Source organism: Budorcas taxicolor, chromosome 8, assembly GCF_023091745.1.
Source record: "Budorcas taxicolor isolate Tak-1 chromosome 8, Takin1.1, whole genome shotgun sequence".
NCBI lineage: Eukaryota > Metazoa > Chordata > Mammalia > Artiodactyla > Bovidae > Budorcas > Budorcas taxicolor.
This window is the reverse complement of record NC_068917.1, coordinates 53,723,757-53,747,814: the sequence shown is the minus strand read 5'-3', so window position 1 is coordinate 53,747,814 and position 24,058 is coordinate 53,723,757. Positions and strand designations below refer to the sequence as shown.

Below are 24,058 nucleotides of genomic sequence, written 5' to 3'. Positions count from 1 at the left end.
TATCGAGAGGGCCCAGTTCAGTTCAGTTCAGTTCAGTCGCTCAGTCGTGTCCGACTCTTTGCGACCCCATGAATCCCAGCACACCAGGCCTCCCTTGTCCATCACCATCTCCTGGAGTTCACTCAGACTCACGTCCATCGAGTCCGTGATGCCATTCAGCCATCTCATCCTCAGTCATCCCCTTCTCCTCCTGCCCCCAGTCCCTCCCAGCATCAGAGTCTTTTCCAATGAGTCAACTCTTGGCATGAGGTGGCCAAAGTACTGGAGCTTCAGCTTTATCATCATTCCTTCCAAAGAAATCCCATGGTTGATCTCCTTCAGAATGGACTGGTTGGATCTCCTTGCAGTCCAAGGGACTCTCAAGAGTCTTCTCCAACACCACACTTCAAAAGCATCAATTCTTCGGCACTCAGCCTTCTTCACAGTCCAACTCTCACATCCACACATGACCACAGGAAAAACCATAGCCTTGACTAGATGGACCTTAGTCGGCAAAGTAATGTCTCTGCTTTTGAATATGCTATCTAGATTGGTCATAACTTTTCTTCCAAGAAGTAAGCGTCCTTTAATTTCATGGCTGCAATCACCATCGGCAGTGATTTTGGAGCCCAAAAAAGTAAAGTCTGACACTGTTTCTACTGTTTCCCATGTATTTGCCATGAAGTGATGGGACCAGATGCCATGATCTTCGTTTCCTGAATGTTGAGCTTTAAGCCAACTTTTTCACTCTCCTTTTTCACTTTCATCAAGAGGCTTTTTAGTTCCTCTTCACTTTCTGCCATAAGGGTGGTGTCATCTGCATATCTGAGGTTATTGATATTTCTCCCGGCAATCTTGATTCCAGCTTGTGCTTCTTCCAGCCCAACGTTTCTCATGATGTACTCTGCATAGAAGTTAAATAAGCAGGGTGACAATATACAGCCTTGACGTACTCCTTTTCCTATTTGGAATCAGTCTGTTGTTCCATGTCCAGTTCTTACTGTTGCTTCCTGACCTGCATACAGATTTCTCAAGAGGCAGGTCAGGTGGTCTGGTATTCCCATCTCTTTCAGAATTTTCCACAGCTGATTGTGATCCACACAGTCAAAGGCTTTGGCATAGTCAATAAAGCAGAAATAGATGTTTTTCTGGAACTCTCTTGCTTTTTCCATGATCCAGCGGATGTTAGCAATTTGATCTCTGGTTCCTCTGCTTTTCTAAAACCAGCTTGTACATCAGGGAGTTCGTGGTTCACGTATTGCTGAAGCCTGGCTTGGAGAATTTTCAGCATTACTTTACTAGCATGTGAGATGAGTGCAATTGTGCAGTAGTTTGAGCCTTCTTTGGCATTGCCTTTCTTTGGGATTGGAATGAAAACTGACCTTTTCCAGTCCTGTGGCCACTGCTGAGTTTTCCAAATTTGCTGGCATATTGAGTGCAGCACTTTCACAGCATCATCTTTCAGGATTTGAAGCAGCTCAACTGGAATTCCATCAGCTCCACTAACTTTGTTCATAGTGATGCTTTCTAAGGCCCACTTGACTTCACATTCCAAGATATCTGGCTCTAGATTAGTGATCACATCATCGTGATTATCTGGGTCGTGAAGATCTTTTTTGTACAGTTCTTCTGTGTATTCTTGCCACCTCTTCTTGATATCTTCTGCTTCTGTTAGGTCCAGACCATTTCTGTCCTTTATCGAGCCCATCTTTGCATGAAATGTTCCCTTGGTACCTCTGATTTTCTTGAAGAGATCTCTAGTCTTTCCCATTCTGTTGTTTTCCTCTATTTCTTTGCATTGATCGCTGAAGAAGGCTTTCTTATCTCTTCTTGCTATTCTTTGGAACTCTGCATTCAGATGCTTATATCTTTCCTTTTCTCCTTTGCTTTTCGCCTATCTTCTTTTCACAGCTATTTGTAAGACGTCTGCAGACAGCCATTTTGCTTTTTTGCATTTCTTTTCTATGGGGATGGTCTCGATCCCTGTCTCCTGTACAATGTCATGAACCTCATTCCATAGTTCATCAGGCACTCTATATATCAGATCTAGGCCCTTAAATCTATTTCTCACTTCCACTGTATAATCATAAGGGATTTGATTTAGGTCATACCTGAATGGTCTAGAGGTTTTCCCTACTTTCTTCAATTTAAGTCTGAATTTGGCAATAAGGAGTTCATGATCTGAGCCACAGTCATCTCCTGGTCTTGTTTTTGTTGACTGTATAGAGCTTCTCCATCTTTGGCTACAAAGAATATGTTTCCTTCCTTCTTTTGATATTTGGAGGCACAGTTGTAAGATCAGAGGAGTTAGATGAAACATTGGAGGCTCACCTATTACAACCCTTATTGAATAATGAGATACTAGTTCTCATTAGAGAATCAGGACATTTCTTTTACCAGTTATAATCAAAGTGGAGAAACTGATGGTAGCTAATAAAACTGATGGTAGCTAATAAAACTGAACTCACCTAAGGCCTTGAACATCTGCATTCCTCCATATTTTCCTTCAAACAGAACAGTGTTGTTTAATGGGTTGAAGGCACGACACATTCTCACTAAAACCACTTCCAAGCAACCTATGAGAAAAAAAGTTATGTATATATACACAATAATAAAGACCTTACTACTGCATGTAGGTCAGGAGACATCAAAAAACTTTAAAATACACACAGACTCATAGACATGCACATTCAGAAACACCTCAAGATTCCTTCCCAAGTAAAAAAGAACTGTGTTAGAAATAAACTCTTGATGCATATGTGAGGAATGAAAGCTAAAACATACTTTAAAGGTGACTAAAATGGAGGGCAACACTGTTTTCTTTGGAAGCATGCATTCTGCCCTCCTCCCGCCCATTTTTGACCAGTATTAAAGTTAGTTTCAAATTCACAGGTGATGATAAGTGGCCCAGAAAGAAGCTTTGTGGCAGGCAACTCCAATCTGTTAATTTTTTGTAGAAGTTTTGGTATTGGGAAAACTTGCACGCTACTTCAGTTTTTAACACAGTCTGTTTATATTTCTGCATATGATGACTTAAGGAGGCCTTCAGGATGTTTTCTGGGGCATCGTTTATGTATTCATGCCTTTGACACAAGGGTTTCTTAAAGAGGTCAAACAAGTCTTGGCAAAATACTGAGCATTATCCACTCCAGGGAGTTATAATCAACATTCACAGATGGTTTATTGAAGGTTTATTGAAATCCCATCAAGAAGTAGCTTGTTCAACCTTGATGGCCCAACATTTCTGAATTTTCTGTTAGACCAGCAGTGGCAGGGCCCTTGTCTGTAGCCATAGGCAATGGTGGCCTATTTTACTCACTGTTATATCTTCAGGACCTAGAAGAGTCTCTGGCACATAGTAGACGCTTAATAAATCTTTATTAAATGAGTTAGTTCACTACTTCTGCTTGTCCCTCTGAATACTTACTGACATCCCGAGGAACGACTGCATGGGGCTTTTGCCCCCCAGTGGGTTGGAAGGTGACATCCACAGTCAGAAGTCACACATTTGCATGAGAACGTCACACACACACGTACTATACCCATGTGGTGCCCCGAGGTATCCCTGGTGCCTTTCTTAATCTGGTATCTTATTTCTTTGTTCTGCTGATTTCTCTGCTTTCTCTCATATGTCACCTTAGCATAGGGGCTTACACATTGGGAATTCACAAATATTAATGGACGTAATGCTTTTCTGACCAAAATGATAATAGGAACCACTTATTCAGTATCTACAATATGGAAGGCACTTTACTGACATTCCATGTCTCCTACCCTTAAACCAAAGTGGATTTCATCACTGCCTTGACTTATTAGTCAGGTGGAAATAACACTCTGAGACTTTGGAAGCTACGTCTGTCTTGCTCTGTTGAAATGCTAACTTTTGAAACCCAGCAACCATGCTGTGAGAAAGTCCAAGCAGGCTGTGGAGGGGCTCACATAGATAGGAACTGAGGCCCTTCAGCCTGAAGCCTTGACTGAACTCTGAGCTGTCAACTTGTTGGCACAAACTGCCAGCCCTGTGCATGAGCCAACGTGAAAGTGGGTCCTCCTGCCCTCAGTCAGGTTGCCTTGGTGAACACCACAGGAAGCAGAGACAAGCCATCTCTCGCTGAGACCTGCTCAAATCAGCTTTGGGAGCAAAATGAATTATTACTGTTGTTTGAACTAAGTTTCAGGGTGATTTTTAATCCAGCAACAAATACATCAAGTTCACCTTTGAGTCAAGATTTGCACCTCCTTTTTAATCATTTGGTAAAGAAGCAGCAATAACTTAGAATAATTATTTTATCTGACTCAAGTTCAAAAGCCAGCTTTGCCAGGTACTGGCTATGTGGTATCGAACACAGCCCTTCAGCTCTTCGAATCTTTGCCTCCTCATTTATAAGATGGAAACTGTATTGAGCACATGAGATTAAAAGAAGTCATAGGTAAACATAAACATGTATATGTGTGCTATTACGTATATAAAATTATGTTATTATTATTTGCTATAGCTCTTTATGCAAACACCAGCGTGGTTCTTATTTTCTATTTTGAAGGGGACCGAGAAAGACAAGTAAGTAGTTTTCCTGCTTGGGTAATGGCAGCTGCAAAGTGAATCCCATGCAGTTTCTTGAGGTGCTTCCTAAGTGAGTGCATGTGTCAGGGAGTATGTGGGAGAGAAGGGGGAGCAAAAATTAGAGTAGAGTGAGTTTCTCACAGTATATTCTTGCTGCAGGCTATCCTCATTAAAATGATTGGAAATGACCACAGAGGCAGAGCTCAGCCAGCCTGGATTCCAGCCCCCCAACAGAAGGCAAGTAGTACATTTTAGAGCCAGCTCAGCAATTCAGCCACCTTGACACGCTAATTACTTGCACTGCCTGTCAAGCTGGGTATCTCAACCTCCGCAATTAATAGCTCCACTTTCAATAAGCAAAATTGTATTTGACTTCAAAGGCGAGCTGAATGAGTATCAGGGCATTTTTATTACTGAGTGTTTCCTTTGGGAGCTGGTTGACAGTGTGGGTGGTAGAAATGAGCTACATAGCAGATGGAGGATTTTCTAGAACCAACCTCAGCTAAGGGTGGACCACATCCTGGTCTAAAATAGACCCCCTTCCGCCCAGCAATGAATCTTCTTGCTTACCTGACTTAAGAAGTAGGATTTGATCATTTTGACAGAGTTCCATGAAGCCTGTTATTCGCTTTGCAAACTCTACCACATACTGGATGGCGTGAGTTATCTGGATGGCACATTGCTGCCACAGTGCTTCCCTGGACTTCAAGACAGAAAACACAGAATGTACATGGAGCCAAGAACAACTTGGAGACTCAGTGAAATACTCAAGATTGCTCTAACCGGCGCTTACCTGTCACTTGGGGGTTCATGGTGGGAATTCACCCCCCTTAGAAGAGAGGCGATATTTTCTAAGATGTTGTTTTGATTTATTTGAACCTTGATACACCACAATTATCAAAGTACTGAAGCTAAAATAATGGAAATATTGCAATAGTACATAAAGATCGATATTTACAGGTTTTTTCAATGTGTATCTGACTGAAACATTTGCAATATTTTATGTTGTGTTCTTCTCCCAGAACTTATGGAGACTGCTTTTTGGTACAAAAAGAATTTCAATGGAAAAGACATCAGATCAAATCACTCTCTTAAGTAAAACAGAATCCGGAAATGTATTTTGATCCTTGGGTTATTTTCTTTGGAAATCCAAGTATGTTAATTCTGTTTTTTTACTGACCGTAATAATACCTATGCTTTTGTCTCCTTATTCATATAAAAATGGTCACATTTAATTGTTCCACTGGAGAAAAATCAGTATGTTATAGTCATATATTTAGATAAAGATACATTTATAAATTTTACTAAAAGTTAATTTACTGGTAGATTTTGTGATTGTGGATCTCAGTCTTGTAAATAATGTGAGTCAAAACAACAACAACAAATTCCTTCTCTTAAAACCTTCTCTAATGTACACAAAATAATCAAAATAATAATAATTATAATAAAAACAACATCCCAATTATAATAATGTGGGATGAGTTCTCCCTTTTTCCTCTGGTCATTTTTTAACATGTAGGGCAAGAAGAAAACATTCAGAATGTGTTGTTTAATATTTTTCTAGAGTAAGTTTGCAAATATTACTGCTATGACTTTCAACTGCTCTCGTTCCTTGCCTGGACCAAGGAAGCCACCAAGAGATGTCCTAACATCATCCAATGTGGGCCCAGTCTCCTCTGTCACTCGAGTAGGTTTCTGGTTTTCAATCAGAGCAGTTTTGCCTCCAGATTTGGCAATATCTGGACATGTTCTGGTTGTCGCAACTACGTGGGAGGGCATGCTACTGGCAGCTAGTAGGTAGAGACCAAAGATGATGTTTAACACCCTACAGTGTGCAGGGCAGTCCTTACAGCAAAGAACTGTCCAGTCTGAAACGTCAATAGGGCTGAGGCTGAAAAAGTCAGAGAAGTCACAGAAAACCCTTTAGTTTCCCAGAATACCTTGCTTTGATACGCTTTAATCTCTTCATAGGTGTGGGTCTGCCATGCCAGCTGGTGTAGCTCCTCCATGGTATACTGACATGTCTCCAAATGGGACTTAATGATGTTCTGTGCAATTCGATCTATGAGAAAGAAGATCACTTTGAGGGTTTGTGAATAAAATCCCACTCTGCTGAAGGACGGAGAAGGCAATGGCACCCCACTCCAGTACTCTTGCATGGAAAATCCCATGGACGGAGCAGCCTGGTAGGCTGCAGTCCATGGGGTCGGGAAGAGTCGGACACGACTGAAGAAGCAGCATCAGCAGGAGCTGCTGAAGGAAACCTGCTCTTAATGTGTTTCCTGAAGGAATGCATTTTGAAGATACTCTACTTATATGAGCATATCTTTAACACTACTATCTATTTACACATCTCCAGACAAACTCTTTATTGCTTCCCCCCCCGGCCCCCGCCGCCAAATATCATGCTTTTAATAAAAATTAACTGCCTTCTCCTCCTCTTTTTGGTCACAAAACTGGGGTCTTAAAGTTATAGTGTTCAAATAAGTATTTATTTTTGAAATGGATACAAATTACCATGTTTCTTGCTTTTTGGCCTGAAAGTCTGCTAACAGTCTTGTAACATTTGCTGTACTGTAACAATCGGTTTAAGTTCCAAATACTTTAAAATATTTTGAACATCACTAGATCACCAGTGTTTATCTCAGAAAGGAGAAGTTGAAATATAAATGTTTTGCTTATATTTTAAAAAGGGAGGATTTAACAATAATCTAAAAACATAGTTTTCTATAGAGCAAAGAGAAGAAAATAGGGAGTGGGCAAGGATAGAAGTCATTTCTCCAATAGTATTAATTTTGTGGATTTGACTTTGGAATCATGTAGATATCTTCCATAAATAATAGGAGAGGGAGATGAAATAATATTGACTCATGAGGTGATAATTTTGAAGTTAGGTCATTAGTATCTTTATATTCTCTCAAATTTTTCATAAGATAAAGTTTTTCTCTGAAAAAGTTAAAAAAGAGAAAATAGTTTTATTCATAAAAAAGTAGAAATAAACACAATCAATCTTGGTGGGGCATTTAGTCCAAATGAGTTATATATGGCATTGTATCTTAAATAGTGATCATTTTGAGTTTCAAGGTATGAAAGGTGAGTCACAGCACCAGACACAAGAGTTCTATTTAACAACCTGCCATGAATTCCTGAAGTTGGGTGGAGCTGGAAGAAGGTCCCCTCATAATCTCTTCTGCTATTTGAACACATGAAGGTGACATCTTGAGAAACCAAAGTATGTTAGTCACTCAGTTCTGCCTAACTCTTTGTGACCCCATGGATTGTGGCCCACTAGGCTCCTCTGTCCACAGAATTCTCCAGGCAAGAATACAGGAATGGATAGCCATTTCCTTCTCCAGGAGGTCTTCCCGACCCAGGGATCAAACCCGGGTCTCCTGCCTTGCAGGTGGATTCTTTACCATCTGAGCCACCAGGGAATCCCTTGGGAAATCAGAGTACTTAGGAATTCTGTAAGTGGGATATGAGTAAAATGAAGATGAGCGACTTTTCTTCCTAGCAACTGCTCTTGGCTCATAATGGAAGTGGAGTTTCTCTTGTCTTGCAGGCTGTGCCATTTTAAATGCAATTTCTGTCTTTTTAAGTAGCTATATTTCATTTCTTCTGCAGGAGAAATCTCAAAGCAGTACTTAGGTACCTTTTTTTTTTTTTTTTACCTCGCTAAGCTTCTGATTTATATGGCATGAAATAAATTGAGTTTTAGTAATGTAGAGAATTAAAAAGGTAAGCTTAAGTTTCTAATGAACCTTCCAAATAAAAAATCTCATATAGCCATTGCCTGGCACATTATATACACTGAATAAATGGTAGCCACAATTGTCATTATTGGGACATTCTACATAGTTTTTCATCAGGGAAGCAATCTGACCATACAGTGGAGACAAAACAGAGATATTTAATTTTGGAATCAGTGCTACTGAAGGAAGATATTTCAATATTTATTAGCGTTGTTCAATCAGAACCATAAGCTGATGGATATAGAAGATGCTACAAAATTTTAACTTATGATTATTGTTATGCTCTATTGGATTCAGCATTGAGCATTTCTAGATTTTCATTGCTTATCATATTATAAAGATCCTTTCTTTAAAAAAATCCTATATTCAAAATTTTATTGAACATCCTCCTATGTTGTAAAACAGGGCAGGAAATATTCTATACATCATATTAAAATAGATTGGCATGTCATGGTTCATCATTTTTCAATTTCACTTGGGCAGTCTAATTACTAAGACTCTTAAAAAAACATAGCTATTCCTCAGTAGGTATATAAGGAAAACATAAGATTTTTATGGCTCTATAGTTTTCAAACCTTTATCTTCTCAGTGTAGTCTGTTTTCATTTTCAAAGATATACGATTTGTCAGTAATTTACAGGCTTCAGGGTTTATAAGCAAAATTACAATTGCACTCAAAATTGCACTATGAAAAACTTTTTATCTGTTCTTTTACAACATTTCCTGAGAATTCTTAGCCAAAGTTTAAGAATTCTCTAGCTCTCTGCCACCAAAATTTAGGGTTCTATGGGATATGAGAGAAGTGAACATAATAAACACATGGACAGATTAAGCAAAATGGAAAGTTATCTCCACATGGATGCTTTAGGACTCAGCTCAAATAGGAATGGCTTGTGTCCTCAGGTAGAATAGCTAACTGCCATGACACTTAATTCTCACTCAACCAGGCCTTACTTCCGGTCAGGCTCACATTGTGCTTATTTGAGTGGATGTTTTTACACACTTCAAGATTTTAAATTCTTCAAGAACTGGACTGCAGAACCCAACATAGTGCTTTCATATATTCATTCACATGCTCACACATGGTTTTTGAGGCAGTATTACATGCCTGGCTAAGATACAGAGTTTAAAAAATGACATTCTTTTTTTGTAAAGGATCTTATAATAATATCTTGTCATATCGTGATATAACAAATACCATGAGTTATTGTGGGAGACCAAAAAGAAAATGTCTAACTTAGTCTGAGGAAGGCAGAAAAACATCCATAGAGAAGATGCCTGTTGACCTAAGTCTGAACAGGAGCTTGTCACATAAAGAGAGAGACAGACCTGAGGTAGAAGGGATGATGGAAAGGCACAGAGAGAAAACTAGCTCTGAGCTGGATAACTGCTGACATTGTACTTTACATCTTTACAATCTTTACCTTTTACAAACAATTTCCCTTTGACTGAGGAAAAAAGTGAGGTTCAGAAAGCGTGAGCGACTTTAGACCCATTTTCACAAAGGTAACAAATGGTGTTTTGAAATCAGCTCTGTCTTTCCCAGCAAAACATCTATATTGTTGGCAGTGGAGAGTGCATGAAGAGATGAAAAGAGGGAAAAAAGAGACTAGAGGTGGACACTGTGACTGGAGCTGGAGCAGCTGAGTAAGCCAGGCCAAAGGGTTCGAATTTTATCTTGTAGCAATTCAGAGTTCGTGGGAGCTGTGAGGCAGGAGAGTGACACGGTCGGTCTTCTGTTTTTAAAGGGTTATCCTGGCCACGGCAAAGCAGATGAGACGGCACTATGGAGTGAGTGAGATTAATCAGGCTGTTGTGAAAAATACAGGCAATGTGACGGGTTTCTGGACAAGGCAAGAATGACAGAGAAAGAGTGGAAGGGCTAGATTTAGGACAGTTCTGAAGAAGGATGCACAGGATCAGCAGGGGAGTGTGTGTGTGTGTGCGTGTGTGTGTGTGTGTGTGTGTGTGGGCACGCGCGCATGAGAGAGAGAGAACATTACAGTAGGTACTCAGCCAATGTTTAGTTAGTAAAGATAATGTTGCAAATATCCATCTATCCATTCATCCCCTCGTTTTCTGCTTTATTTGACAAGGGATTTTAGTAAGCTAAGACTGACCCTTTGTTGGATGATCTTAAAGCATTAGCACTCACGACAGCTTTGAAGTCAAACAGTACACATGAGTGTTTATTTCCCGTACCCTCATGGTGAGAAATACAAGGCAGAGCTCTTTCTGACATAAGACCTGTATCAATAAAGGCCAAGACACAGTAGCAGCAGGAGCAGGAGCAGTCCTTTTCCACTTCCTTCCTCGGGTCTGCAGATCAAAGGTGAGCCCTGTGCAAAAGCCAAATTGACCCTCTCAAGGCTCAGCAGGGGGTGGGTGAGGTCTGTATAAACCATACAAGTAAAGCTAGACTTGGTGCCTAGGGAGCAAGGCCAGAAGACTCATTCTGTCCATTAGAAAGATGCATGACCATCAGAGGAGATGGTTTGTTTGGACTGAGAGTCTGCAGTTGTGAAACGGGGAGAAGGATTTAAAAAGAGGGGACAAAGGAAGAGACAATGAATACAGTATGCAAAGTTCCTGCTGGGCGCCAAAGGAACTTTCAAGAGTCCTTGCCTGGAAAAATAGAAAAGGTAAGAGTAAACAGTATGATCTCAAGGGACCAACCACGTGAGAAAGTCCAGACAAAGAGACCGAAGTAAACGAGCAGGGGATGTGGAATCTTTCTGGGCAATCACACATCCTTCATCCATTTCCCTGACTTGGACTGCAGTTGCTTCTCAAAGCCCAGGTTTGGTCAGATCCTTTAACCAGCTTGGGTTGCAGACCGCACATGCTGAGAAAGGAGTCGGCTCACACTATGCTGGGATATTGGGTCCACAGATGTATGGCCCCAATGACTGAATAATAGGAAATTCTACCACCTTCAGAGATGATGCCCCTGGACTATACTCTCCTCTCCCTGAGACCAGGGATGAGGCTAGAGATTTCTTAAGTGGATCTGAAAATGCAACTCCATCTTCTCAGTAGTTAAGATTTGGTTTATGTCAATGAGACAAAGGTTTGTCCATTTCACTAAGAGTACGTGGGCTGCTTTGATAGTTAATAGAATGATATCAAGGAATGAGAAAAACAATTTCATATGTTCAGTCCAAGTCATTCCTTTCCAATTAGGAAGTGAGAAAAGTAAATATTGATGCTGGCAAGGAAAAACTGGGTGTATAATTACAAATTAATAGTAAGTCCACCTTTCTCATTTTTTCTTTGCTAATTAAAAAAAAAATCTTGCTCTCATTTACTCTCTCATCTCTTTTTTTTTCCCCCATAAAATTCCTGTTTTATTTTTAGACTTTTACTGTTACACTTTCCTTGAAGGAAGGCTTATTAGAACCCAAGACTTAAAACCAATTAATAGAATTTGTAACTTCATGTGTTAAGTATCTTTACAAGATACAAAAGACAATATTTCAAATGAAAGAATAATCCTATAAATTTTAAAATAATGGATACAGAGATATGTTTATAGCATATATTGTGGTGATAGTTTCATGGGTGTATATTGACCTCCAAATTAATTAAATTGTATGCATTAAATATGAACAGATTTTTGTATGTCAATTATTGCCTCAATAAAGAGATTTAAGAAATAACTGATGCAGGCAAATGTACTTTATAATTTTTTGATGAAAAATACTGTTCAATTTGCTACACTTCCCTAGAAGCTTTAGGAGTAAGCTTAGATCCACTTATGAGCAAAAAGAAGAGAGAAAGTAAGTTTTTGAAGGGAAAACTGGAATAAAGTTGATAGTAATTCTCAATAGGGTGTGCAAAAATTGTAGAACACTGGATCTGGAACTAACTTCCTTCCTCTATTTCCAAAAGGACTGTATCTAAATAATTCCAGAAGTTAGTTGGGTCACCTGTCTCTCTCTGAAACTGTAAAGTTTCCCTCCCCTACCCCAATCCCAGTCAATCTTCATTGTGATCTGTGGAATAAATCAAAGAAGTATGAAAAAAGTCCCTCCCGAAGGTATTTACAAATGGTTGAGATGGACATGAGACACACAGGTCAATGGATTTAAAAGTTTTATCATATCAGACAGTATAAAACAATATTTGAAGTAATTTTTAAAGAAATATATGAAAAATAACTTTTATTATGTATTAATCCATATAGTAAAGCAAAGTTTGGAAAGAAGTAATTTAAATTACCTAGTACTATGTAGAAAAAAGGCTACATCTGCTTATTTTGATGAGAAGTAAGTAAACTGACAAGTAAGGTGACAATTTCTTGTTTATAACTGCAATATTATAAAATGAGGACCAGCTTGCAGCTACTAAAATAGCAAGTGACCTTCTGCATCTCTGATTTCAACCACTCAGCGGGTTTTTTCCACCAAAGGGGCTTATTTTAGCTCTCACTCGACATTTCAGCAAATGGTCTGCTCCAAAGGCTACAGTGTCTCAGACACGGATTGCACGGGTGGTTTCATTAGAATCCCACATCCTGGGAGCGGGGAAAGTTGAGTATATCTTTAAAAACTGCTGCTTTCGGTGTTATTACCAAGAGCACCGGTGGCCCAACTGTATCAAGGCGAGAAAGCTGAGGCTCAAAGCTATATTTAGTACTAGAGGGAGTTGTATCTGAACTTCCTAATTCTTTCTCTTCCTCCTTTTTTTTTCTCATGAGAAAGGATGGTTTCTTCTTTGTGAACTATAGCCCCTATTCATTCTTCTCCATAAGGAATTAAACGAAAAGAAAACTTGGAAGTATTCTTCTTAAAATACTATATATCAGCCTCAATCGAAATGATTAATGAATTTTTAATTTATCACTCGCCTTAAGGATCTAGAGAACTGCTCAATTCCCTGTTTAGTTTATACTACTAGTGTGGAAGTGGAATTCTTAGGGGATTCGCTTTGAATTAATGCCAGGATATCTCTACGGACTTGCTCAAGGCAAGTTTTAAGTGCCTGCATTAGATTTTCAGAATATCAAGACTCCTCAGAACCCACACACTGAGGCAGTAACTCTAATATATTAGAACAATTGGTTTAAAGGTGGAACATTTAACCAAGTGTGCATTTTGTCTTTTTGACAATAGACTCCCAGTTTTGTAAGCTTTCTGTCATTAAATAGAACAAGTCTACTGGTTAGGGTGTAACAGACGACAGTGTCAGAGAGGACAAGATTACTTTTAAGGCTTTTCTGATTTTTCTAATCTCTATTTAGAGATGATTATTTTGAGGGCCTAAGTAGAAATGTGCTACCAGTATAGAAACATCAATATTAAAGCTTAAAACAGCCATCTAGCAGTGATCCATAACCTCAAAAGGAGGAAGGAAAGATTTTCAGCACATATTTCAAGTTCTTTAAATTTTTTGAAGAAGAATTTGGAGCCATAAATAACCCATAACTCATGTGTTGGTTCAGTTTCAAGGTCCAATCACTCATTGCTCTCTTACCAGTGAATTAGGAAAGCTTCTGGTCTCCTTTTCAAACAAATTCTACAGCCAATTATTATATCAGAGAATGGCATAACTGATTTTTACTTCATGTAGGTCTTAAGCAAAATGCTCTAAAGTTCTTTAGAAAGATATATTAAGAAAATATAAGATTATGTTATTACCTATAAAAATAATGGAAATGTGATAAAACGCAATTCAATAAAACATGAACACACACAGAGAAAAACAGTGGAAAAATTGGATTAATACTACAAGTAATAATACCTGGGCAAAGACTGCATAAACAGATTAATAAATAAAATAGTTAAAATTTTATCAAATTTCAGGAAGCTCAGGTGAGAGCATTTTAAAATTAAGAAAACAGAAACTAAAGCAGAAAGAAAAACTGAAAGAATCCATATGGCATTTATATTTAAACAGAGTATATCCAAAGGGAAAAAAGACCATAAGCAGCAAAACAAATTAACTATCTAAAAGGGTGACTTCTTCATAATTTAATAATGGAAAGCTGTTTTGGAACACAGTGTTTTGTTTCACTGCAATAGTGCATGTCTAGTTTTAGAGACGGGGAAGGCGATGGCACCCCACTCCTGTACTCTTGCCTGGAAAATCCCGTGGACGGAGGAGCCTGGTAGGCTGCAGTCCATGGGGTCGCTAAGAGTCAGACACGACTGAGCGACTTCACTTTCACTTTTCACTTTCATGCATTGGAGAAGGAAATGGCAACCCACGCCAGTGTTCTTGTCTGGAGAATCCCAGGGATGGGGGAGCCAGTCGGACACTACTGAAGTGACTTAGCAGCAGCAGCAGCAGAACAAACAAAAACAACATAATCTTGAGCCCATGAAAATCTTTACCACTCTCTTTCAGAAAGTGCACCTCCCTCTCCACGTCACCCAAAGGACACTCAGCAGGTCACAGATGATGGAAACCTAATTATGAAAATTGCCCAGAGTCATCATTAGGATTGACTTTTACTATTTGGATTTTGCTGACATATGGATTGACCGTTAATTTAAACAGAAGCAATCCCTCCCCAACCTTATCCCCCTTTTGGAAATGTAGCCAATATAATTCTGACCTTTAGGAATAACTAAATCAGAAGACATCTTTGGAGGCAATTATAACATTTTCAAACATTTAATCTAAATTTTTAAAAGTCACTTGATTGCTTAAATAATACATTTCATTCATTGACTAATGTTTTAAAGTAAGTATTTTCTAAATAGTCTGGCACCAAATGTTCCTAGAACAAACGTGTCTGAAAACCAAATAGCAGTTCCACAATAGTCTGCATAAACAGGGCTCAGATTTAAAAAATAAATTTCTTTTTCTCAGTAGCAAGGGTATATTGTCACATATCCTTATCTATAGCTTACGTCTAAAATAAAAGTCTTTCCAGCTAGAAACATTTTCAACAGGCTTCCCCACATTTGTAAACATCACAGAAATAAATCCTGTACTGGTTGGGAGCGAGCCTGTTAAGTTGGTTGTGTACTATGGTAATGAAAACCAAAGTGTATCATGCTCCAACAACTCCTACCCATCAGTTGACATTTCTGTGTATCATAGCTTATGTGGTATTTTAACCCTTGCCAGTTCTTCCCAAAGTGGGTATTTGAAAATGTGGCCAAAGCAGGACCTATTCACCCCAATCAGTGGAAGAGCGATTCAGAGCTATTTCTGAGAGTCAGTGTCAAGCTTGCAATGCTGGGAAGTACTAGTTAACAGTGGGGCTGTTTCAGAGGCTGTCTTATAAGCATAAACACTCTATCCTTCAATAAGTCAGCAGCAGAACCTCATGAAATCTCCTTTCCTCTTCCTTATTGCAGAATAGTTTATGTCTATTATGGCTTTTGAAATTGAGTGTAGAAAATGGAATTGGTTTTCCCATAGCTTCCCAATAGTTTTTTTTTTTTTTTGATTGGTGGATTTTAAAGTCTTCTTAGGATGTCCTGAGTCAAAAATTAATTCCAAACTAGTATCTCCAGGAGAAGTCTCCTGAGGAAGGTCAGTTTTATACAATTTCAACTCAAAACAGAAAAGATGATTTACCTAATGTAGTGAATGCTAGCATGCAAGGAAAGCTGTACTGACAGAGATGTGAGTATGTCACGGCCAATGCGCATACATGTGCTGTGAGTGGATGCACAGGCTTATAAGCACTTCAATTAAGCATACAGGTATGTATTGCTTATGATGTAGATCATTTTTATATATATACACATATATATATACACATATATATGAATCATTGCACTCACTGAGCATATATATATATATATATATACACACACACACATATATGAATCATTGCACTGAGCATGATAGGTGAGTGACTATAACACATTACTAGGTGACTTTGGAGATTTTTTCAGATTGTTTAAGGATATCTAGAGGATGAGATGGCTGGATGGCATCACTGACTCGATGGACGTGAGTCTGAGTGAACTCCAAGTGTTGGTGATGGACGGGGAGGCCTGGCGTGCTGCAATGCATGGGGTCGCAAAGAGCCGGACACGACTGAGCGACTGAACTGAACTGAACTGAGAAAAGATATGGATTTGAATAAAAACCTAGGAAAGAACTACGGGCTTCCCACGTGGTTCAGTGGTAAAAACAATCCACCTGCCAAAGAAGGAGGAAATGGCAACCCATTCCAGTGCTCTTGCTGGGATAATCCCGTGGGCAGAGGAGCCATGTGGGCTATAGTCCATGAGGTCGCAGAGTCGGACACGACTGAAGAGACAGAGCATGCCCACAGGAAAGAATTACAGTGTCCTTTGTTCTGGGATGGTCTAAAATAATTCATGACCATTGACTACTTAATACAGTTGTGACCATGGTAGAGATCCCAGAAATGTGACAAATTGAGCTGCATAGCCCAGCCCCCACACTCATGAAATTTCTTTTTTTTTTCTTTTTGAGATAGAAGATGGGATTCTGGAAATAAGCGGCTTCTTGGGATGTAGTACATGGATAGTTTGCTACTCAGAGATGTCAAGTAAATCCCTCTCAAGTAACCAAGGTCACCTGGGTAGGCCTGCGGCTCAACTAAGAACATATCTTAATCTTTTGTCCCCCTTTTTCTTTCAAGAGGGAGCCAGGGAGGTGATCAGGTTGAAGTGGGCCAGGGAGGACAGGTGGATTGACCCTGAAGCTGTACCCATACAAAAGCTTACTCTTTACTTTGATTGTACATAAACTTGGGATGGTTTGGGATTGGTCACCACCCTCTCTTTGAGTAGCTCCTGGTTGTCCTCGATGTTGACTTTCTTTTTTTTTTTCCAAGAGCATGAGTGAAGAGAAGAGGCTGGTGCACACTTCTGATGTGACTGTGGTTATTAACTGTATAGTTGACAGGACCATTTTACCCATGGAAATTTCCTATGGAAACCCCCACCACAGACATCACTCAGGATTGCTTAGTTGCCTATAAGTCCTTTTCCCTCCACTACTGTACCCTTCTCCTTGGGAAGCAGCTGTAACAAAGGGGATATTTGTGCATAGGCCCAGAGTGTCCACCAGGAAGTGGGAGAATCATTATCCTTCAAAATCATTTAGTCCATCGGCCTTATTTTTCAAATGAAGAGACTGAGCTCCAGAGAGCTGAATAATTTTGAACAAGTTCACATGGCTAGCACGTGGAGCCAGGATTTCCTAAACTGCCTGCATAGGACCTGTGTTCGGGTGAGGGTGACAGGAGCGTCAGATAACAATGGAAGTTCACAAGATGTCTTCCACCAAGGCAAAAAGGAAGAACTCAGGACACTGGATTTCCATTTCCCTGACCTGCTTGAATGGTTTTCCTCACTGATTTAGTCTACTTTTATTCATTTTTAAAGACTTATTAGGCACTTGCTCCTAAGTGGAATGCCTATGTGTGTTGGATACAGGTGCCACTAGAAGACATAGAAAATACATAGCTGGAGTTAAACTCTATTCTCTATATGCATAGTAGATTTAAGCAGTTATAAAATATTTACCTCAAAAAGCCTATGCCATCGAAAATGCTGCCTTATGACTGTAGCACTTGCTTGGTGTTCTTAGGAAAGAACAACTGAAACACGATCAAGTTTTATAGAATTTTCCCCAATATCTAGAAATATCTTCCATGTGTCTATTTAGCTTTGATAAACAAAGTAGTACATCACAGGGATTAGAGCACCTTTAGGCCAATCCCTTTTGGTAAACTTCTCTATTTATACACAGCTTCTGAATAGAAGAATTTGCTAAAAAGAGGTTTATTTCTATCTTCTGATGTTTAAAATTCCAGGTTTCATAAATAGAACACAAAAGGAATAGGAAAGTAAATCTACAGTTAAGATTATATAGCAGGGATCAATGAATTCACATTTCACTGTCCATCTGGAGAGAAAATTACTGAACAGCAAACTCAGACGATATATGTAAAAGGCAGTCTATACCATTAGCACTGAAGCTAATTTGATGGATTCCCCTCCCCTTTTTTAAAAGCACATCGATTGGCTGTGTGAATTGTCTTGCTGTCTGGTATCTCATAGATACACTGTCAATCATCTTTGAGCTTAAATGAGTTTTCATTAAGAGTATTAGTCCTGCAGAATCTTTCACCTCATCTGAAGGCTGTGGTGAGGGAGCTAATGCACAGCCTCTCACTTTCTTTCTCGGCTTGTTTGCCAGTCTGCCTCTAGAAAGCTTCCTCTCCCTGCCACCAACCGCTGCAAAGTCTTATTTGTAAAGATAAACACATGCACCATGCCAGCTTGAGATAAAATTCCTGCTAAAACCAGGTAAACCTGATGCCTAATTATTAATTTGCAGCTTCCTTTTGCCTTTTTCTTAGCTAGTGAGGGGCTCCCTTTGTTTGATGGGAGGAAACGTAGTTAAGAGAGGGTTTTGCTGTTACTCTGACCTGGGTTCACTGGCTTACTCTGCTTTTAATAAGTTTTGTAACTTTTGAGACTCAATGTTTTCACCTGCAAAATGGATATACAAATACTTATATAACAGGCATAAGAGGGTTGTTATAAGCATTAAATATTGCTTGGCACCATGTAGGTGCTCAATAAAAGGTAATTACATAACCTGTAATGACTAGGAATGTTATTAGGTAATAAGGAGATGAATACATTTATGATATAAATTATCATTGATAATAACAATGATGATGATAAGGCTTATGCAGGACAGATACTGTTCTAAGGATTTTCAAATATTAACTAATTTGATCCACATGCCCAGGTTGGGGCTATTCTTGCATCTCGTTTGCAGCTGAGACTCAGCTTAGGTAAACTGACTGAAGGAAAAGCCGCAGCCAGGTTTTGAACTCAGGCAGTCCGACTGTAGAACCGAAGTTCTTAACTACTGTGCATCACTGGTGCCCTCCTGCCCACAGAGACGGTTATGGTTTAGTGAAATGAATGGCAGTCTTTTAGGTGGTGCAGGGAAACACTGCGCATCACACTGTTGTGGCTCCGGTAGGTATCTCCATCCGACGCGCAGAGGAGTTTGTGTCCACTAGATGGCGTTGCCGTTTTAACGAAATGGGAACCAAGACAATGCTTAGGCTCAGGAGCCAGCTAAATTTGAGAGCTCTCGGGGGACAATGTAATTGCATCCCTAAAAGTCTGATGGAAGAAACCTCCAAAATTTACCGCAGATCTAGAGATCTCTAAAGACTAATAGTATCTGGAAATGGGAAAAATAAATGTTAGTTTGTTTTGGGGTCAATGTCTGTGTAGAAAATCTGGATGGATTTTGAGATTCTCTAGTTCAGGCCAGAAGGAAAATGACCTGGGTAGAGTTACCTGAACTTCATGTTTCTGGCTGCAGTTCCCTTCCTATAATACCTCCTACTGATTCTAAATCGCAAAGAAACTGTGATTTAGAAATGAAATCACGAAGATTTTTGAATTCTTAGAAGTCTTTCCTTTTTCTGTACGGAACAGAAGACTGCCCAACAATTGTTTCTGCTTCCGTATGTTTTAAACATGTGTTCCAAGTCAGTAGCAAACTCAGGCACTCAGATATTAAGTAGGATAAAAGCAAAAAATGGTGCCTAGTTCCTTTCCCTTTTAACATGTCCTCTTGGAAAGACTGAGTGACTTTACTTAAACCGATTGTCCTCTATTGACTGACAGTGCAGTTTGTGGACATTAAGCCCAGAGCAAATAGTAGGGTAATGGATAAGCACGAGAACTCCAGAATCAGATAGCCTGGGATGGAAGTTGGCGCTATCCTTTAGTAATCAAAGGATATGGGCAGGTCATGAGACATCTCTGAGCCTCTGTTTCCTCATCAGTAAAATGGGAATAATAGTTTTACCTATCTTATAAGATGCTTGTGAAAATTAAGTGTGTGAAGTGCCTGTGACATGGTCCCTGTTGAAGAGAGAAATCTAATGAATATTTTTGTTATCAGCGCTGATGGGCAGTTTTCTACGTCCTTCAGCTGTGGATGTTGCTACAAGGGCTTTGTCGACCACTTCTTTGCTCCCTGCCACAGGCTTAATTGCTGAGAGAGAGAAATAACGTTCCAGGTTTTGTAACTGTGTCACACCACGTCTTCCTCAGCCAGATGGGAGAAGTAGCCAAGATACATATGGCATGTCCTTCGTTATGTGTTCACATCAACTTTATTTAAAACACTCGTAGGCTTTGCGCTCCTACTCACTGTTTAGACAGAGAAGGTGACTGAACACGTGGTGGATAAGTGGAAACAGCTCAGAGCTACTGAGTGCTTACTGAGTGCCAAACGTGGCTCTGTTTTACATGTATGAACTCGTGGAATTCTTACAACAATGGTGAGATCTATGAGCTAGTACTTTTTGAGAAACAAATAGAATAAGCAAACTGGAATTGAGAAACTTGCTTTCCAGCTCAGATAATAGGCCACAGATCCAGGATTTGAATTCAAGTGGCCTAGTACCTATTTTTTGGCAATGCCAGGTGAGACCTTAGTTCCCCAACCAGGGATTGAACCTGCAGTGGAAGTTCCCTTGCAGTGGAAGAGCAGAGTCTTAATAACTAGATCACCAGGGAAGTCTGCAAGTGGCCTGGTTCTTAACCACTCTTTTCTGCTACCTCTTAGGGAGAGATCTGAGGAGGCCTCAGACTTCTGAGCTCCACACTGCTTTCCCCTGTGCACTGAATACTGCAAAGGAGCCTGCTACAGCCACTGCCTGTGAGCTCCTCCGGGACACTGTTAACAGGCAGCTCTGTCACCCAGGAGGGTAATGTGTTAAACCTACATCCATATTTTTATGGCAATTACTGAATAAAATCAACTGACTAGACATTTAACAGACTCTTAAGCTTAATAGGGTAAAAGAGTTGTGAGGAGAGAAGATAGAGCACCTAGACAGATGCACTCTTGAGCACCACTCCTTAGCAAGGACACTGCCACAGCAAGAGGGTAGTGTTGCTCAGGCAGCTGTGCCTGGGACTCTTCCTGCTCAGTGGAGCTTATTTGTTGCTCTTCTGTAACTACAGTCTTTTTTTTTTTTCCACTAAACTCTAGACTTTATTTGGATTCCACCAAGTTTTTCACGTCCTGTTTACATTCCAGATCCTAGGTGGACTGTACTCTTTATTGCCAGTAATTCAGACTTTATTCCAATGTAAAATTCTTGAATTGAGATTTACAAGAGGCTTAGAGGTCTTCGGGTCTATCCTTCTGCCTCTACACAGAAGGAAACTGACATTTGTCCCCAGTTATCTTAGAGAGTTGGAGCCCTGTTCATTTACTTTCTTCTACATACTGCTTCTATATCCCTTAGCTATTTCACTTTTAATAGCATTACTTTGAATACTTGCTGAAATTTTGTTTATACCAATAACATTTTTCCTTCAGTGATGAACCCAAATCCAACAGATAGCATCTGTTCTTTACAGATAGCATCTATTTATAATTCCTTCTTTCTTCCTTTGCTTGAAATAAACTTTTATGGGCCTTGGGAACAATGACAGTTGTTAGACTATATTTTAAAATCAATTAGTTTTCACATTAGAAGTCATGAAAGCAAGTAATTCACCTTAGACCTAAGAAAATGATCTTACGAAACAGGACCAAGGCCACTTCAAAGTAGAATTTCCAAAAATGTTCTGGAAGATTTCCACTTACCAATTTCGCTCATTGTTATCCCTGGTGCTAACTGCCCGTTGTTGAAAGAGCTATAGGTAAACAGGTTGGGTACGGATGTGAGGTCATAGATAGGTTCTTGCTTTATCTGCTTGATTCCAGTCATGTCAAGTCCTGACTGATCGGGGGACGGCTGGCCGGAATCCACGTTGTAATAACCCTCAGACTTGGGCAGGTCAATGACGTGTCCATTGGCGTACGTGCCGCTGGCCTCGTTGTTCAGGTTGTTGAGGCCGTTGCTGATGCTGCTGCCATACACCCTGGCGAGGGCTTCCGCCTCCCCACTCTGCTGCTGCCGCTGCTCCTGCAGCCGCTGCTGGTGCTTCTGCACCTCAGCATACAGGCTGTCTCTTTGCTTCTTGGACATCCTCCCAAACTTCACAGCTGGCGGGAGACAAAAGTAGAAAACGGCACTTGTGATTATCTCTCTCATTAACTACTGGGAGTTCAAGAGCTCACGATGACTGTCTCCTCAACACAAAATGCACAAAGTCCAAGTCCCATAGCCCCTGAGTCCACTGGTTTGCACTCCACGTTTGCTGAAAGGCTATATTCAGGGATTTCTGTAATGGTTTATGTGCATAGTGAGAACTAAGTCTAAGCTAGGAAGAAATTTAAAGACTCATAGATGTATTTCTCATTGCCGTGAAGTTACAAGGCACATTTCCTTGTTCTTTCTTACTTGTGGGGAAATAAAATTCACAAAAATCTCAAACTACCACATAGTATCTATTCAAATGTCAGCCAACACTCATCATTAACTTCCCTCCTAAGTGTTAGGATTTCTGGATTCTCAGCTAAGACCCTATTATTTCACTATTTTCTAAATAGCAGGTTGGGTAAGACCAAGATGTAGAACAGGGTGAGAAACACAATTTTAAGTAACATCATTTGCCTTCACTTCTCTACATCTGAGTCTCTATTTCTGCTTTGCCAGTAAGTACATCTGTATCATTTTTCTACATAGGAGCGTTATTACACAATATTTGCTTTTCTTCTTTTTGACTGACTTCACTCTGTATGACAGTCCCTAGTCCATCCCTGCCTCTACAAATGGTGCAATTTAGTTCCTTTTCATGGCTGAGTAATATTCCATTCTATATATGTACCATTTGCTTTTTTCTTTCTGACTGACTTCACTCTGTATGACAGTCCCTAGTCCATCCCTGTCTCTACAAATGGCACAATTTAGTTCCTTTTCATGGCTGAGTAATATTCCATTGTATATATGTACCATTTGCTTTTTTCTTTCCAACTAACTTCACTCTGTATGACAGTCCCTAGTCCATCCCTGTCTCTACAAATGGCACAATTTAGTTCCTTTTCATGGCTGAGTAATATTCCATTGTATATATGTACCACATCTGTATCTGTTCATTTGTTGATGGAAATTTAGGTTGCTTCCATGTCCTGGCTATTGTAAATACTGCTGCAATTGTAGTATCTTTCAAACCTCTTTCAAAACCTCCTTGCTTTAGATTTCTATGCACTTTAGGTGAAACGGGCTTCCCTGGTAGCTCAGCTGGTAAAGAATCTGCCTGCAATGCAGGAGACCCCCAGTTCGGTTGGGAAGATCCCTGGAGAAGGGATGCCTGCTCCAGTATTCTTGGGCTTCCCTAGTGGCTCAGATGGTAAAGAATCTGCCTGAAGTGCGGGAGACCTGGATCTGATCCCTGGATCTGATCCCTGGTTGGGCAGATCTCCTTAAGGAGGGTATGGCAAACTACTCCAGTATTCTTGCCTGGAGAATCCCCAGGAACAGAGGAGCCTGAGCAACTAAGCACACTAGGTGAAACAGCTATTGTAGTGGATTGCCTGCCTTAATAACCCTGATGCTTTTTGCCGGTGTGCCTTCTCTTTCTCATATAAATTTGCAATGCCCTTTCATTCTGTGCAGGCATCCTGCTCCACCCCTTTGACTCAGGGTCATGCTCTGGGCCCATGGGATATTGATGTATGTAAGCTTCCCTGGTCGCTCAGGTAGTAAATAATCTGTCTGCAATGTGGGAAACCTGGGTTCGATTCCTGGGTTGGGAAGGTCCCCTGGAGGAGGACCTGGCAACCCACTCCAGTATTCTTGCCTGGAGAATCCCCATGGACAAAGGAACCTGGCAGGCTATACAGTCCATGTGGTCACAAAGAGTTGGATACAACTGAGCAACACACGC

The 24,058-nt window shown here is 40.0% G+C and overlaps 1 protein-coding gene across 1 annotated transcript in view; it reads right to left on the bottom strand.

The window, feature by feature from the left end:
• Positions 1 to 24,058, bottom strand: part of RORB (RAR related orphan receptor B) — a 51,259-nt gene that overhangs the window by 15,488 nt on the left and 11,713 nt on the right. The window contains exons 3-6 of the mRNA XM_052644523.1: positions 21,873 to 22,274; positions 6,481 to 6,602; positions 5,111 to 5,243; positions 2,448 to 2,555 (exon numbers count right to left, since the gene is read on the bottom strand). Coding sequence (XP_052500483.1) covers positions 2,448 to 2,555; positions 5,111 to 5,243; positions 6,481 to 6,602; positions 21,873 to 22,274 — 765 coding nt within the window. The remainder of the gene's footprint in view (positions 1 to 2,447; positions 2,556 to 5,110; positions 5,244 to 6,480; positions 6,603 to 21,872; positions 22,275 to 24,058) is intronic.